General features: G+C 43.3%; 1 protein-coding gene across 3 annotated transcripts in view; it reads right to left on the bottom strand.

The window, feature by feature from the left end:
• Window positions 1-18433, bottom strand: part of LOC116979710 (probable E3 ubiquitin-protein ligase HERC1) — a 283689-nt gene that overhangs the window by 139562 nt on the left and 125694 nt on the right. For all 3 annotated transcript variants that reach the window (XM_033031434.1, XM_033031451.1, XM_033031442.1), the window contains exons 30-32: window positions 17792-17964; window positions 11561-11716; window positions 6002-6099 (exon numbers count right to left, since the gene is read on the bottom strand). In XM_033031434.1, the coding sequence (XP_032887325.1) occupies window positions 6002-6099; window positions 11561-11716; window positions 17792-17964 (427 nt within the window). The remainder of the gene's footprint in view (window positions 1-6001; window positions 6100-11560; window positions 11717-17791; window positions 17965-18433) is intronic.

The raw sequence follows: 18433 nt of genomic DNA, 5'->3' as shown, positions 1-18433 counted from the left end.
CTCTCATGGAGGACGCCTGTGCATGACTTTGTTTAACGTGGGGAGACTGGTGCACAGACAGCCACCACACGATCCTTGACAATCTGGGTCAGGATCCGATGGCATGGAGTCCAAGACGACTGGGAACCCTCTTCTGCTGCAGCCATCATCCGCCTTCCCAGCCGTTGTGACTCTCCACTAAAATCAGCCATCATCCTCCGCCTGTTCCACCGTTGAGGTCTTGGTTGGATTGCTCTTTGTCAGAGACCTCCCCCTCGACCTTACCGCCATGGGTGGCTCTACCAGGAGTATAGCTCCAGACAGCATCGCTCTCAGGATCTCAGGACCACACAAGCTTCTCCACCACGACAAGGTGACAATCCACAAAGCCCTCAATATTCTTTGACATTCAGGATTCATTGGGTTTACTGTCCATACCCTTAATGCCCACCTCTCAAAATTAAATTTTGGGGTGACTCCCACTTAACAATATGGACCTACTTGTAACTGTTGCCAAGTTCTTTTTTATGACATTACTGCGAAGGAATGTAGACACAAAATGCTGGAGTACCTCAGCGGGACAGGCAGCTTCGCTGGAGAGAAGGAATGGATATTTCAGGTCGAGACCCATCTTTAGACTGAAGAAGGGTCTTGACCACATACCTTCAAGGTCGGCAGAGGAGCGGCAGGTGAAGGATCGTGTGCGGGGATTGGCCGCAGAAGTTAAAGCCTTGGTGAGATATTTCCAGAGCGGGTAATTTGAAAACGGTAACCAAATTTGTAAATGAGCTAATTAGTTAATAGAACAGCAAATAAAAGTAGGGCTTGCTCTCGGGGGAGCGGCCTGCTGGGGAGTGGCCTTGTTGAGGTGAAGTGCCTTGGTGAGTAAAGTGTGACTCTTTGGCTCAAGAGTCTTCGGTGAAGAGGCTGAGGCAAGGAGGCTACACTTGATTTGAAGTTAATGATTTTTTTGTCCACTGAAGAAATGGCAGGCAAGTTGGTACAGTGTGTTTCCAGCAGGATGTGGGAAGTCAGGGACACCAATGGTGCTTCTGACAACCACACCTGCAGAAATTGTGTCCAGGTGCAGCTCCTCAATGAACGTGTTGGGGAATTGGAGCAGCAGCTGGATGACCTCAGGACCATCCGTGAAAACAAGCATTTCCTGGACAGGACCTACAGTGAGGATGTCACACCAAGGGTACCGGAAAAGCGAAGGTGGGTGACTATGAGAAAGAGGAGTAAACGTGGAGTGCAGGGGACCCCGGTGGCTGTACCTAATGAAAACAGGTACACCCTCTTAGGAGCGGACGACGCAACATGATTGAATGGTAGCCAGGGCTGTGATCCCAACCCTGGTGCCGAGACTCAATGTGGAAGAGTGACGTCAGGCAGAGCTATAGTGGTGGAAGACTCCAATGTCAGAGGTGCGGACAGGAGATTCAGCTGCAGCTGGTGAGACTCCAGGATGATGTTTTGCCTCCCTCATGCTCGGGTCCAAGACGTCTAAGAGCTGCTGCACGGCATCCCCAAGAGTGAGGGGGACAGCCGGAGGTTGTTGTGCATGTTGGCACAAATATTATAAGTAGGAAGAGGAAGAAGGTTCTGCAACACGAGTTTATGGAAGTGGGTAGAAGATTGAAAAGCAGGATCTGCAGGGTAGTGATCTCAGGATTGCTTCCAGTACCTCGTGCTAGCGAAGGTAAGAAGAGGAAGATTAGGGAAATGAATGTGTTGGTATGGAGGATGGTGTGGCTGAGGAGTTGGTGCTGGGGGCAGGGATTCAGATTTCTGGATGATTGGGATCTCTTCTGGGGCAGGGGTGACCTGTATAAAAGGGAAAGGTTGAACCTAAACTGGAGGGGAACCAACATCCTAGCGGGAAGGTTTGCTAATGCTACACAGGAGGGTTTAAACTAGATTGGCAGGGGGGTGGGATCTCGTGCAGGACAGAGGCAAGTGAGAGGCTAGAAGTTGGTATGGAGCGTGGTGTGGGAAAAGTTAGTGGACAGAATAGGCAGGTGAAAGGCAGAGAGCGAGGAAGGAGGGTTGGTTTAAGCTGCACGTATTTTAATGCAAGGGGCCTGACGGGTAAGGCAGATGCGCTTAGGACATGGATAGGTACGAGCGACTGGGACGTTGTAGCCACGGCTGAAACCCGGTTAAGGGACGGGCAGGACTGGCAGCTCAATGTTCTGGGGTACAGGAGTTTCAGGAGAGGCAGGGGTTGAGGGAGAAAAAGAGGAGGTGGGGTTGCATTGTTGGTTAAAGAGGATGTCATGGCTTTCAGAGGTGACATTACGGACAGTTTGTCTAGTGAGGCTATATGGATGGAGGTGAGGTATGGATGGAGGTGAGGGATGATCACCTTGTTGGGGGTGTATACAGACACCCGAATAGTCAACGGGAATTAGAAGAACAAATGTTTCGGGAGATTGCAGACAGCTGCAGGCCAAATAAGGTTGTTGTAGTAGGGGGTTTTAACTTTCCTAATATAGACTGGGAAAATCATAGCGTGAAGGGGTTAGATGTGGTGCAATTCCTCAAAAGTGTTCAGGAGAGTTTTTCTTAAGCATTATGTGGAGGCCCCCACACGTGAGAGGGCAACGCTGGATCTAGTATTGGGAAATTGGGAATCAAGTTAATGAAGTGTGTGTGGAGGAGCCTTTTGGGACCAGTGACCACAGTTCAATTAGGTTTAAGATAGTTATGGATAGGGACAGAGAGGGTCCACGTGTTAAAATGTTCAACTGCGATAAGGCCAACATTGAGGCTATCAAGTGAACTGGAGCAGGTTATTCTCAAATCTCTGCAATATTCCACGCTATCCCACACTCCGTTCGCCGGGTCAGCGACTAATGTCCAGACAGACCCAAACCACTTTTCCCATCTCAAGGCACCTGTTTCAGCCACAAGTCTACGAGCCTCAGGTGGTTCAGGCATAGTTGCAACATAAAAGACTGACGCAAAAGGCGTATTACGACCGTTCAAGTTGTCCACTGCAACCGCTGACGTAGAGGAAGACTGTCCGACTACATACCCAGAAGGGACATAACCGCATGGGCACAGTCAAAGAGGTGTGCCCAGAACCAAGGTCCTATTTTATTCAATCAGATGGAGGTCTCCACAGACGAAATTGAAGACATATTCTACCGGTGCCTGTGGAGAAGACCCCCTCTCTGCCACAGAGGGTAGTCGAGGCCAGTTCATTGGCTATATTTAAGAGGGAGTTGGATGTGGCCCTTGTGGCTAAGGGGATCAGAGGGTATGGAGAGAAGGCAGGTACGGGATACTGAGTTGGATGATCAGCCATGATCATATTGAATGGCGGTGCAGGCTCGAAGGGCCGAATGGCCTACTCCTGCACCTAATTTCTATGTTTCTATGAAACCTGTGCTGGTTGAGTCATTGCCTGCTAAGAAATTCCCTGGGAAGGTTGTACCTCTGGCGGTATCACCTGTAAAGAGTGCTGCTGAGGGGCTGTTTCCCGAACGCGTGCAGGATGGGTCTGCAAGCCTATAAGATACAAAGATCCTGGACTCTAACTAACTATAACTGACATTACTCATATTGCATCCTCTGCTGCTTCACTGTAAATGTTATTTAACTTTATATCCTTATATATTATGTCTTTGCATGCTTTGTATTTAACCTATGGGCAAAAGCCTAAGAAGGAGGATGTAGATCAATCACTATTGCTGATTTGATCCATATCTGATTTTGCTTTTGCTGACCCGATCCGTAATCCATGTCTTTGCCGGTAACAATTATGTCGTCTACGATGATTGCACAAGGGAATCTATTAAAGAGTTTCTCCATAGTACACTGAAACACCTCACTGGCCGAACTGATACTGAACGGCATTCGTAAGAATCTGTAGCGGCCGAAAGCAGTGCTGAAGGTGGTAAGCATAGATGATGCATGATCCAGGGGGATTTGCCAGAAGGAGCTCTTGTCGTCTAACACAGAAAATACTGCTGCCTTACCCATGTGGGCAGCTACTTCCTCCACTGTATGCATGGGGTGATGGGGCCTTTTGAGTGCGGTGTTTAGGTCCCTCGGATTAATACATATGCAAATTCTTCTTTGTAGCAGCCATCATCGAGGACACCCAATCGGTGGGTTGTGAAACGGGTGTGATAACTCCCAATGTCACCATTCTGTCCAGTTCGGCTTTGACCCGGTCCCACATGGCAATGGGTACATGATGAGCAGGACGAACCACAGGTCGCACCTCTGGGTCTAAAGTCATATAGGTTATTGGCAGCTTTCCCAGCTCCTCCTTGAAAAGATCATGATAGTCCATGAGAATACATTGTGTAGAATCAGGAATTGGAGTTAATTGATGCACAGCCTTGCTGAAGGAAACCAGTACCATATCTTTGCAGGCATCATAGCCCAAAAGTGGTACGACCTTGCTGCCGACGACATAAAACTGCAGCTTGTATCATTGTGATGGATGTCTGTGTAAATTGTGTTAATTGTGTGTCTTGGTTTTTTTCTTGTTCGTACCAGAAACGAAATTTCATTTGAACTTAGGTTCAAATATTGTATTGTATTGTAAGCTCCATGATGGTAAGTCCACAGGCAACCGTGGCTGAAGCTCTGAAAGTCGGTCTCCAGCAAAGTTCGCCAATTCCTTGATGTTAGGCCGCAGTGCAGACAGAGATACAATACGGAAAAAAAATTGCAACGCCGTCGAGAAAAGTTTCCCCCAACAACCCCCCCAAACCCTCCTCTCGCTCGGTCGCTCCGCTCCCTCGCCAGGTACCCTCGAGGCCGGTGATCAGTGAACGTTCAGCTCCCCCATTTTCAAAAACGCTCTGCGGCCTCTGGTCTTCAGCGGCCATACATGCCCAGGCCATAACACCCCCACCACCGTGTTTCACGGATGAGGTGGTATGCTTTGGATCTTGGGCAGTTCTTTTTCTCTTCCATACTTTGCTCTTGCCATCACTCTAATATAAGTTGATCTTTGTCTCATCTGTCCACAAGACCTTTTTCCAGAACTGTGGTTGCTCTTTTAAGTACTTCTTGGCAAACTGTAACCTGGATCCTATTTTTACGGCTAACCAGTGGTTTGCATCTTGCAGTGTAGCCTTTGGATTTCTGTTCATGAAATCTTCTGTGGACAGTGGTCATTGACAAATGTACACCTGACTCCTGAATAGTGTTTCTGAAATGTCGGACAGGTGTTTGGGGATTGTTCTTTATTATACAGAGAATTCTTCTGTCATCCGCTGTGGAGGTCTTCCTTGGCCTGCCAGTCCCTTTGTGATTAGTAAGCTCACCAGTGCTCTCTTTCTTCTTAATAATGCTCCAAACAGTTGATTTCGGGAAGCCTAAGATTTGGCTGATGTCTCGAACAGTTTTTTTTTTTCTCAGTCTCATAATAGTTTCTTTGATTTTCATTGGCACAGCCGACTATGTTGTGTTCAGGAGCATCAATAGATGTATTTGTATCAATGGTCCTCATGTTGATAAACAGTAATTAAAGTTTCCAAAGGTGATGGAAAGACTAGGTGCCGAGAGCTCTCTTACATCTGCATTGAGGCAATGAAACACACCTGAGCAATTACAAACGCCTGTGAAGCCATGTTTCCCAAACATTATGGTGCCCTGAAATGGGGGAGGGGGGGAGACTATGTATAAACACAGCTGTAATTTCTACATGGTGAAACCAAAATGTATAAAAATGGCCGTTAACTTTAACCACATGTGATTTTTTCTACTACATATCTCAAATTGTGGAGTACAGAGGCAAATAAATAAATGATGGGTCTTTGTCCAAAACATTATGGAGGGCACTATATGTACCTCCAGGAAAATTATTGCCCTATTTCCTACCTAAGCTCGAGTGCTGTGGCCTCATTTGAAGAGGTTTTCAAGATTGTATTCCTGCAATAACCCCCGATTCCTTAATCAGGACTGCGATTTTAATCAGGGAAGCATGCTCTGGGATCATACTGAAATTTGCTATTATCTTTCTCTGAAAATCCATGAATGTAGTAAAAAATCTTACCTCCTTAATTTGGTTTGGCTCCAAACAGGCAGGCAACAGCGACTCCAAAATATGCAATGCTAATAACTTGGTGCGTAAATTATGTATAAATGGAGCACCTGGGGAATAAAATTATTGTGCAAAGTTCATTACTGCTTATCAACACATTAAGGAAATCATAAATAATGCAGTAAATGAGAAATCTCAGAATTATGAGAGTTTAAATTGTGTACTAATTTATCAAGAATAATGTGTAATATGGCACAAGCTTAAATTAAACCACTAAAGCAGAAAGTTACTCGGTGGGCTGTTAGGGCCCGTTGCTACGCAATAAATTCCTATGATTCAATGAACTCACACATACAAAATCAATTAATATTATATACCAGATCAAAAAATAGGTTTTAAAGAACATTTCACTACTTCCCTTAGAAAAAATGTTTTACCATTTTCGTGAAATATTCATTTCATCTAATAATTTTTTGTATTTGCAGCATTGCTTTAGAAACATTGATTTTTGGTGTGCAAATAGAATAGCAACTTGTATTTATATGTTGTTTTTGAAAGCAAAATGTGACAAGGCATCTCTTCAGGGAATGATCAAACAAAACATGATGAGCTACAAGGAGATATGGGCAGATACCCAGTTCAATGAATAGGTATATTCGAGGAGAGTTGATAGACGTATCGGCAGGGTATTTTTAAAGACGATAACAGCAGAAGACATTCACACCAATATTGGAGCAATTACATTCTGAACAATTGAAAGGCAAGAACTACGAGAGCATAATTCTTGGAACATTATTGGGCTGCAGGAAGGGTAGGAAAGCCACCTCCAACGTGACCCCACCACTCGCCACATCTTCCCATCTCCCCTCATGTCTGCCTTCCGCAAAGACCGCTCCCTCCGTAACTCCCTTGTCAATTCTTCCCTTCCCTCCCGTACCACCCCCTCCCCGAACACATTCCATTGCAACCGCAAGAGATGCAACACTTGTCCCTTTACATAGAAACATAGAAATTAGGTGCAGGAGTAGGCCATTCGGCCCTTCGAGCCTGCACCGCCATTCAATATGATCATGGCTGATCATCCAACTCAGTATCCCGTACCTGCCTTCTCTCCATACCCTCTGATCCCCTTAGCCACAAGGGCCACATCTAACTCCCTCTTAAATATAGCCAATGAACTGGCCTCGACTACCCTCTGTGGCAGGGAGTTCCAGAGATTCACCACTCTCTGTGTGAAAAAAGTTCTTCTCATCTCGGTTTTATGACTGTACTTACTTCTAATAAAATAAAATATTAAAAAAAAAAAAAAAAATGACTTAGGAACTATATGCCAGTGTGCATAAATCCGAAATGTTACCCATCCTTTTTCTCCAGTGATGCTGCTTAACCCACAGTGTCTATCTTTGGTATAAACTAGCACCTGCAGTTCCTTGTTTCTACTTGGGGTGATGATTGATTGGGACTGTATCAGAAAAGACTAAGATTGAATAAAATCTTGTTTAGTTTCAAACAACTGCTGAGGAGAGGGATGAACCCTGTGTCGAGGGAATAGAGCTTGCGATGCAATAGCATCTGTCTTCCCAATATTTTGTAGCATGAAATTTCTTCTCATTCAGAACTATACATCCAACAAAACAAATTAGGTAGACACAAAAAGCTGGAGTAACAGGCAGCATCTCTAGCGAGAAGGAATGGGTGACGTTTCAGGTCGAGACCCTTCTTCAGACTTCCCTTAGGGATAAGGGAAACAAGAGATATAGACAATGTGGAGAGATAAAGAACAACGAATGAAAGATATGCAAAAAAATAACGATGATAAAGGAAACAGGCCATTGTAAGCTGTTTGTAGGGAGAGGGCCTTAATCTCAAACACCATTACTGATTTCATCACTTCTGGCTGTCTGCCTTCCACAGCCTCCAACCTTATCGTTTCCCAGCTCCACAGGCTGCTTTTACCTTCTCCCCAAATTCCACAAACACAACTGCCCTGGCAGACCCATTGTTTTTGCCTGCTCCTGTCCCAGGGAAATGATTTCCACGTACCTCGACTCCATCCTATCCCCCTTGGTCCAATCTCTCCTGACCCATGTCCAAGATACCTCACATGCCCTCTAATGACTTCCGCTTTCCTAGCCCCCACTCCCTCATCTTTACTATGGACGTTCAGTCACTACACCTTCATCCTCCACCAGGAAGGCCTTAAAGCCCTGAGTTTCTTGCTCGACCGCAGAACCATCCAATTTCCCTCTACTAACACTACTACACCTAGTAGTAGCTGGTCCTCACCCTCAACAATTTCTCCTTTGATTCATCCCACTCCTCCAAGTCCAAGGTGTAGCTATGGGCACCCGCATGGGCCCTAGCTATGCCTGCCTCTTTGTAGGGTACGTTGAACAATCCCTGTTCCAGGCGTACACTGGCCCTATACCCAAACTCTATCTCCATTACATTGATGACTGCATCGGTGCTACCTCCAGCACCCATGCAGAACTTATGGAATTCATCAACTTTACGACCAATTTTCATCCTGCACTGAAATGTACTTGGACCATTTCCGACACCCCACTCCCCTTTCTTGTTCACACAGTCTCCATCACAGGAAATAGACAATTGACTGACATCTATTACAAACCCACTGACTCCCACAGCTATCTTGACTAAATTTCTTCCCATCCTGTTTCCTGTAGACTCTATCCCCTACTCCCAATTCCGTCTACACCGCATCTGCACCCAAGATAAGGTGTTCCATACTAGAACATCCGTCCTCATTCTTTATGAATGTGGGTTCCCCTCTCCCATCATAGATGAGGCCCTCACTCGTATCGCCTCGGTACCCCGCAGCTCCGCCCTTGCTCCCCCTCCCCCTAGTCGCAACAGATACAGAGTCCCCCAAGTCTTTACCTTCCACCCCATCAGACGTCGCAACATCACATAATCCTCCAGAATTTCCACCACCTTCAACGGGATCCCACCACTAGCCACATTTTCCCATCTCCACCCCTTTCCGCCTTCCACAGAGACCGTTCCCTCCGCAACTCCCTGGATAACATCCCTTCCAATCCAAACCACCCGTTCCTCAGGTACCTTCTCCTGCAACTGCAGAAGTTGCAACACATGTCGCTATACCTCCTCCCTCGACTTTGTCCAGGGACCCCGACAGTCCTTACAGGTTCAGCAGAGGTTCACTTGCACCTCCTCCAACTTCATCAACTGTATCAGTTGTTCAAAATGTGGACATTGGCGAGACCAAACGCAGACTGGGCGATCGTTTTGCGGAACACCTTCACTCAGCCCGCGTTAACCAACCAGATCTCCCGGTTGCTGGACACTTTAATTCGCCTTCCCAATCCTACACAGACTGTCCTCGGTCTCCTCTATTGTCAGAGTGAGGCTAAATGCAAATTGGAGGAACAACATCTCATATTTCGCTTGGGCAGCTTACAGCCCAGTGGTATGAATATTGAATTTTATTTCACTTCAAGTAGCCCCGGCATTCCCTCTTTCTCTCTATCCCTCCCCCACCCAAGCCACACTAGCTTCTCATTTTCACCCAACAAACAGCTTACAACGGCCTGATTCCTTTATCATCGTTACTTTTATGCATATCTTTCATTCATTGTTCTTTATCTCTCCACAACACCGTCAATATCTCTCATTTCCCTTACCCCTAACCAGTCTGAAGGGTCTCGACCCGAAACATTAGCCATTCCTTCTCTCCAGAGAAGCTGCCTGTACTGCCGAGTTACTCCAGTTTTTTACTCCGCTCACCCTGAACACAGGATCCCCCCAGTGTTGCATTCTCAGCCCCCTACTGTACTCCCTGTACACACATGACTGTGGGGCCCGCTTCAGCTCCAACTCCATCATCAAGTTAGCTAATGACACTGTGGTGGTGGGCCTGATTTCCGATAACGAAGAGAAGGCCTACCGGGAGGAGGTGGCTGATCTGGCACTCTGGTGTCAGAATAACAGCCTCCTCTTGAATGTCACAAAAACTAAGGAGCTGATTGTGGACTTTAGAAGGGCACAACATCCGAGGACGTACACGCCACCGGAGATAAATGGGACTACTGTGGATAGGGTGAGCTGCTTTAAATACCTGGGAGTCCACATCACAGAGGATCTGACATGGACAACACACACCGCCGCACTGGTGAGTAAGGCAAGGCAGCGCCTTTACCACCTCAGGCAGCTGAGGAAATTCAGAGTCTCTCTGAGGATCCTTCAGTGCTTCTACTCTGGGACTGTAGAAAGCATCTTGTCCAGCAACATCACAAACTGGTTTGGGAACGGCTTTGCCCAGGACAGAAAGGCTCTGCAGAGTAGTGCGTTCGGCCGAACGCACTATGGGAACTACACTCGCCCCCCTGCAGGACCTATACTCCAGGAGGTGCAGATCCAGAGCGAGCAACATTATGGGGGACCCCTACTATCCCAGCAACGGACTGTTCCAGCTGCTACGGTCAGGTAAACGCCTCCGCCGTCATGCTGTGAAAACACAGAGGATGAGACGGAGTTTCTTCCCACAGGCCATTAAGAGTTAACTCTTTTATCTCACCAGGGACTAATTTACTGTTGTGTTGTGTCTTTTGTAAAAAAATGTTTTCTAACATGTAAATACTGATTCTGTTCTATTATGTTCTGTAGTTTTTGCACAATCCGCAGGCATTGCCACTTTCATTTCACTGCACATCTTGTATGTGTATGTGACAAATAAAGTTGAGTTGACTTGACTTGTGTCTATCTTCGGTTTAAACCAGCATCCGCAGTTCCTTCTTACACAAAACAAATTAGGAAGACTGTGGATGGGTCAAAAGAAGTTCCTCCCGCACGTTGTGTCTACCTTGTGGCAAGACAGTTGGATGCACTAGTCTGCATGTAAAAAACGATGAACATTTTTGTACAGCTTATATTTAGAGATGCAGTTTGGAAACAGGTCCTTCGGACAACCAAGACCATGCCGACCACCGATTCATACTATTTTGATGTTATCACATTTTCTCATCCAATCCCTACCCACTCAGGACCATTTACAGAGGGCAATTAACCTACAAACTCACGTGTTTGGGATGTGGGAGGAAACCCACGTGTTCAAAGAGAGAACATGCAAACTCCACACAGGCATCACCCGAGGTCAGGATTGAACCAGTCTCTGGCGCTGTGAGGCAGCGGCTCAACCAGTGGTGCCAGTATGCATCCTTAAGAACACTAGAAGGAACTATTAAGCCATAAGATTGGAGTACACTGTAGAGTAATTCTCTAGCAACAATGGATGGAGTAAAACCAAGCAAGGAATCTATCTAGCTAGATGGTAGCAGAACACTTGAGAAGGATGGCATGATCAACTGTGTCAAAGGTTGAAGGTTGAGAAGGAAAACATGGAATGGATTACATTTGTCACAATTAATTGCTAAGATGTTGATTACAATGTTAACTCGGAGATGGCTTTAGTAGGATTACAAAAATCAAATTGAAGAAATTCAAAGATGTTCTGGAATTATATACCAGAATCAGGGTGATAGTTTCCATTAAAACCATGATACAATTATTTGGATAATGTCACCATCTCACCTGATGTATTCATCCCTGAAGCTATCAATACAATTGGGTCAATCCATTTCACAGAAACCATATTGTTCTGCAGGCTTCTGAAGGAGATAACACGACGCAAAAAAACAAGGAAGTCTCCCAACTGAATTTCTACAATTCTTCTGTTATTGATGAAATCTATACAGAAGAGAGAAAACATCAGGATGTTAACAGGTTAAGGTAAATTTGGGATGATTAAGTTCGTAACTATCTAATAAATGTATTTTAAAGTTCACATAAGAAAAAAATATCCTGGCTTAATTATGAAAGTATTGGCTTTATGCAATATGGAGCTAATACAAATATTGATCCAAATACTAATAGGCATTAACAAACCATAAAAGTCTGTTTTAAGTCCACAGAATTAGTATTTTACGATATAGAAATAATGGCTTTCATTCCATAGGATTTCATATTGATATGTTGAGGCCAAGACATACTCTTGAAGTCGAGTTCAAAGAACTGTGATTTACCACCACTCTGAAGGAGGGGACTCCAGACAGTTGCAATGTTAGTTTAGTTTCGAGATACAGCGTGGAAACAGGCCCTTCGGCCCACCAAGTCCTCTCCGAGCAGCAAGCCCTGCACACCAACGCTATCCTGCACACACTGGGGACAATTTTACAATTTTACCAAACCAGTTAACCTACAAACCTGTACGTCTTTAGAGTGCGGGAGGAAACCGGAGATCCCAGAGAAAACCCATGCAGGTCACGGGGAGAACGTACAAACTCAGAACAGATAGCACCCGTAGTTAGGATCGAACCCGGGTCTCTGGTGCTGTAAGGCAGCAACTTCATGAGATGAGTTTCTATCATGGCAAACTGGATTAATGAATTGCTCTGCACAAATAAATATTACACTATGTTCCTCAATTCGTCCTCATGTAGATGAGCACAAAGTTCTGATATCAAGAGTGTACTCTCCCCAGGTTAAATTGTGTGTATATCATATTCTAAAGCTATTTCTTTAATGAAGCGCCTCAGGCCTTCAAAGAACCACAACATTTTCCAGAGATGTCCACAGTTCCAAATGTAATTTACCATTATATTATATTAAAAAAACTCTTTGTAAGTCTGTTTACAGGAAAATCATTAAAGGTTAAATTGTTATAAATGACAGACAGATGTTTCTGTGCTCAACCTTTCTTTTCGGTGCTTCTATAACAGAGCAGCCAATGCCATCGAATCAATAGGTAGACACAAAATGCTGGAGTAACTCATCGCAACAGGCAGCATCTCTGGAGAGAAGAAATTCCTTCTCTTCAGAGATGCTGCCTGTCCCACTGAGTTACTCCAGCATTTTGTGTCTACCTTCGATTTAAACCAGCATCTGTAGTTCTTTCCTACACCCATGAATCAATTGTGGAAATTATGTTGTATCCACATAAAAATAATTTGCTGATCTTATTTCATTTGCTTTGTGTTAATAGTGGTTTAAAATTAATTCAAACTTCAGAAAAAAAATGGTGTAGTTACCATTCCGCTTTATGCATAGATTTTTATGCAGGTTAACTAGTCCACTCGAAGAATCAGCCCCACGTTTCGACAATGTTGAGGTGCTATTCTTCAAATTTACATTTGCCTGGTTGCCACAGATAGGTCATTGCGGGATTCAGATGGAGAATTAAAGTGACTGGAGAGGCATTTAGACAGACACATGAGCAGGCAAGGAATGGAGGGATATAGACCAGTTGTAGGCTGACGTGCAGTTTAAATTGGCATAGGTGTGGACCGCATACATTGTGAACTGAGCAGCCTGTTTCTGTGCTGCAATGTTCTATTTTCTATGAAACAAGCAGCTGAGAGCAATTACCGAGGACTGAACTCAAAGTGATTGCCTAATCTGGATTTGCTTTCTTCAATTTAGAGTCCACATTGTGAATAAGGAATGCAGCATCCTAGATTGAAATGAGTACAAATGGATTATTTTGTTTTGCCTGGAAGGACTGTATGGGTACCAGGATGGTGGGAAAGGGACAGGTTAAAAAAGCAAATGTTTCTTAAAATATTGCTGCGTGAAGTCAACAGGCCAAGCGACATCTGTGGAGGAAAAAGGTGTTTGTCCTGATGCAGGTCTAGACCCAAAACATCACGTACGCAGTTGTCTCTCTTGCTGTTTCATGGAAAAGTGATATAAGAACAGGATGGCAGGTTGGGCCTAACCTTTTTGCTATGGTGCATCAGAATAAAAAGGGGCCAAATCATGTTACCTGTGGGCTGGCAATCTAGTCTTTTTGATTTATGAAATGCCGAAGTTAGGGTCAGAACATATGTTCAGTCCAAAATTTGCTTGATGCGGGACTTCAAATGGACTCCACTGGTTGGCCCAATCCCACTCAGATTCCTCAGCATAATGCTGAGGAAATCACTCCTTGATCAGAATCTAACGTGTAATTTCCCCAATGCTCTATCTATTGTACTGGAGTATAACTAACTTGTTTTTATGCACACTATATAATTGATCTGTTTGGACAGCATGCAAAACAAAGCTTTTCATTGTACCTCGGTAAACATGACAATAATGAACCTAAACCTAAAATGGTTCAGACAATAGAGAAGTAAATGTTTCTTAAAATATTGCTGGATGAACTCAAAGGGCCAAGCATCATCTGTGGAGGCAAAACGATATGGGGCCTGATGCAGGAACTAGACCCAAAATATCAACATACACCTGTTGCCACCACAGATTGTGCTTGACCTGCTGAGTTTTTCTAGAATTGTGTTTTGTTCCAGATTCCAACACCTGCCATCTCTTTTGTCTTTGTTTAAAAAAATATATTATTTAACTTTACTGTTTCTAGGTTGATCATAAATGCTGTGCTTCTCAACTTTTTTATTAAAGTTTATAAAGTTTTACTTTATTTTTAATTCTTAAAATGTAACTGAATGTCAAAAATATTTAACAAATAAAATTAATGGAAGTTTTACAGAAGGTAAAACTTCACTCTCAGCTTTAATTTGTTTTGTGCTTCTGCAGCACTCAGTCCCGTTAATGTCCGTCAAGGAATTATTTGATTTACACACATTCTAACACACATTTTCACTGTACATCCATTAGGGCACTTGTCCTGGATTTAGAAATCTACTTCCTATAATATTATGCCACACTCCAGTTAAAAAATACAAGGCATCGAAATATTCATGATGTATTTAACCAGCCATTATAAAGCTTGAAATTTCACTTAAAAGGTTTTACTCTAAAAGGTATACAATTCTTTTGTAAATCACAAGTACCTGCATAAACAGAAAATGCAGTAAATATTTAGCAGATTGGGCAGCATCTGTGAAAACAAAATTGAGAGCTCGGGTTGATGAACGTTTGTTCTAAATTTTCTGATGGCTATTTACCAGAGAATTTAAATGTACTTCTCTTTCCACAAATGCTGCCTGACCTGCTGAATATTTCCAGCATACTTTCTAATATTAGCAGTATTTTTCCCTTGCCTCAGGAAAAGACTGGTACTTAAACTTAAATGTTTTAGATAACACTATTAATCCTGAACATCTTTCTTTAAGGCTGTGGGGTGGTATTGGAGGTAAACCTCAAGATGCTGCCAGTTTACCACCAAGCCTAGGAATGGAGCACAACTTTTCCAATCAGGACAAAGAAGAACTTAGATAGACACTAAATGCTGGAGTAACTCAGCGGGTGAGGCAGCATCTATGGAGAGAATGAATTGCCGATATTTCGGATCAATACCCTTCTCAGACTGATGTCAGGAGAGGGGGTAGGACAAAGAAAGAAAGAGAGCGGAGACAGTGGGACTAGTGGGAGGGCTGGGAATGGGGAGGGGAAGGAGAGAGAGAGCAAGGGCTACTTGAAGTTAGAGAAGTCAACGTTCGTACCGCTGGGGTGTAAACTACCCAAGCGAAATATGAGGGGCTGTTCCTCCAATTTGCGCTGGGCCTCACTCTGACAATGGAGGAGGCCCAGGACAGAAAGGTCAGATAGGGAATGGGAGGGGGAGTTGAAGTGCTGTGCCACCGGGAGATCAGCTTGGTTAAGACAGACTTCAATTTAAGAGGAACGTGAAAATTTGAAATAGCAGCAAAAGATATTATGCAAGCCAGAAACTGCTTCAGGCAGTTGCTGATGTTGACTTCATCAAGATTCATCCGACTGCTTCAGGTTTTAGGCTGCAAAGAAATCAATAAACTGCAACAAAACAGAGTATATAATTTCCATCAGCAATGAAAATATAGGATGCACATTAGCAGGTTCGATAGAATACAGTTGGTGAGTGTGATTGGTAATAATGTTAAAGAAAACAAGCTGTTCAACCTGCACAAGGCTTCATAAGCAGGGAATGGGACATGGTCTTAGATGATGCCATGACAGAATCATGATTTGAATATGAGAATGAAGCACCTCAAATCTCACTACAGAGGTCATAAATGATTAGAGCAGAATTAGGCCATTCGATCCATGGTCTACTACGCCATGCAATCACGCCTGATCGATCTCTCCCTCCTAACCCCATTCCCATGCCCTCTCCCAGTAACCCCTACTACCCGTACTGATTAAGAATCTATCCATCTCTGCCTTTAAAATATCAATTGACAGCTCTCAATTTTGAACATGCTCATGCAAATCATGTTAACTGCTTCTTAAATTGAACACGTTATAGTTTTCAATTCATTTGTTGCCCATATCTGGTTGTTCTTAAAAACATCATACACATAACTGTCTTTACATCAAACCCACGGAATCAGAAAGAATAAGTTGTATTTCATAACACTACTTGGCCAAACCTATATTTTGGTAGAGTTGTCGGCAACAGTGGTGGTCTTGGATTTTTCTCACTTAGTGAGACTCATGGAAAACTTTACCAGCTACAATTCTAGAGGCACCATATTCAGTCTTGCAGAGTTTCTTGCATAAACAATGCAGAGTTTCTACAGCACATTAAGAAAAAGCCAAATGATAATTGGTCATGCAGAGTTAACCATTCAATTCTAATACGACTTTATTTCAACCCTACTGATCACATTATAATTCCTTGATAACTGTTTAACAAAAAAATATTACCATTGCTAAAGTATGATTGTGGCTAAAAACACCAAATATAAACTGTGCATTCAAATTCAAAATGTACAACTTTCAGTAAATTAGAAAGAAATGTTGCAATATCATTAACTTTTTTAACAATATTTTAGTAGTGCCCGTCCACCATGGCATTATTGCCCAGGAGGAAGCAGCACTATTGTCACAAAGGTTCGATATCATCATCACTTATGTTCAAAGAATTTTGAAGAAATCATTAAAATTTTATTTCTTATAAGTTAACTTTATTTAAAAATAATTAACAGGAGCTCTCAGCTATTTCAGAATAGAACAATCACAATCCATATCTTGGTTCTCAGGGCACCTCGTTTTATTATACATCAGCGAATTGCTTTCTTCCATCCACTCCGTAGCATCAGTCTTTCAGCTGAAAAAGTTGAATTTTATGCTATTTTCAATCCGCCTTCCTCCTGCTGAGTCTGGAATGAATTGTTCCCTTCAATGGATCTCTCAAATAAGCAAAACCTTATTGTTTTATAGTCTTAAATCCTGTCTAAGCTGTTTTTCAGTCAAGCCTTACATACCAGGAGCCTATTGATAGGGAGAAAGTTAGTAGACTTACACACAATAAAAAAAATAACGATTGTAAAGTGGCATGAAATACCAAATATTCCACATACGTATTAATCCGAATCAGAATAACATCTTCATTTGACGATTAATACAATTTAGCTAAACGTTTTCATGCCATTGACCTATTAATGCTACAGACATTATCTCTTAGCAGTACCAAGCAATACATACATTTGAGATACAACTCCCATCAAATAACAAAATGTATCACTAATTTTTGTTACTAGCCAGCAGGCAGTTGAGGTTAGCAAATAAACCTCGGGGATCTGACACAATGCCGCCAGTAGACTCAAGCAGACATTCTGCAAAAGATCCTTTAATAGAACAGTCCAAGGTCTGTTCCACTAGGTGGTGCCCGGAATGGATCTTATAAAGTGGTCCCATTGTAGTATTTTTCCAAGATATGATCTAAAAAAGTAACGTTGAAATACTCAGTTGATTAGTTACTTTGTCTTAATGATGCTTTACTCTAAATCAAAACCAAACACATCTCAATAGGCCTTACAATATTAAGATCTAATGACATTGATAAAGTAGCTTTAAGAGTATTTTCACTTATGTTTCCATTCCCACCTTTACTTTCCGATCTGGTGCTGGATCCGCAGCCATGTGGTTCTTTACATTCCTCTCCAGTTATTTCACATTCTGCATTTCCGCACATCGCATGTAAAAAATTTTGCAGCTGGCAGCACAATACGTCCATTGGTGCTTGAACTACTTCTGGGCACAAAGTGTCTGCATAGGAACTGTCAGTAATACAGAAAATGAATTAAAATGTGAGCTTTATTTTTAGAACATGTTACAGACTAAATTTAATTTTGCAACATTTCCAGTTCATACAGCATCTGTATTCTAGGACCAAGACTGACTAAGCACTACCCATCACCAGTAGTAACTCACCTGAAGCTGACAGGAGCAGCATACTAAATAGATTTATTAAGCAGCGTTTGGCAGCCAAAGTGACCGCCCCTAGTGTTGTATACAAGGAACATAAACACCAACAGGGCAGCCTATTGAGAGCAGCCATGTGGGAAGAAGGTGGGTTTTGCGGTGATGTGCTTTGTTGAGGACAAGTGCTGAGACTTTTGCTCATGAGGCTTTTTAGTGAGGAAGCTTAGCAGGTCTGGTTTTTTTGTGTAACTCCTTCTTGGTCTTAGTGCAGTAGAGATGGCAGTTAGAGCCCTGGTATGCTCCTCCTGCAGAATGTGGGAAGTT

The sequence above is a fragment of the Amblyraja radiata genome, chromosome 1 (genome assembly GCF_010909765.2).
Source record: "Amblyraja radiata isolate CabotCenter1 chromosome 1, sAmbRad1.1.pri, whole genome shotgun sequence".
NCBI classification, from domain to species: Eukaryota; Metazoa; Chordata; class Chondrichthyes; order Rajiformes; family Rajidae; genus Amblyraja; species Amblyraja radiata.
This window is presented reverse-complemented; position numbering and strand designations above follow the sequence as displayed.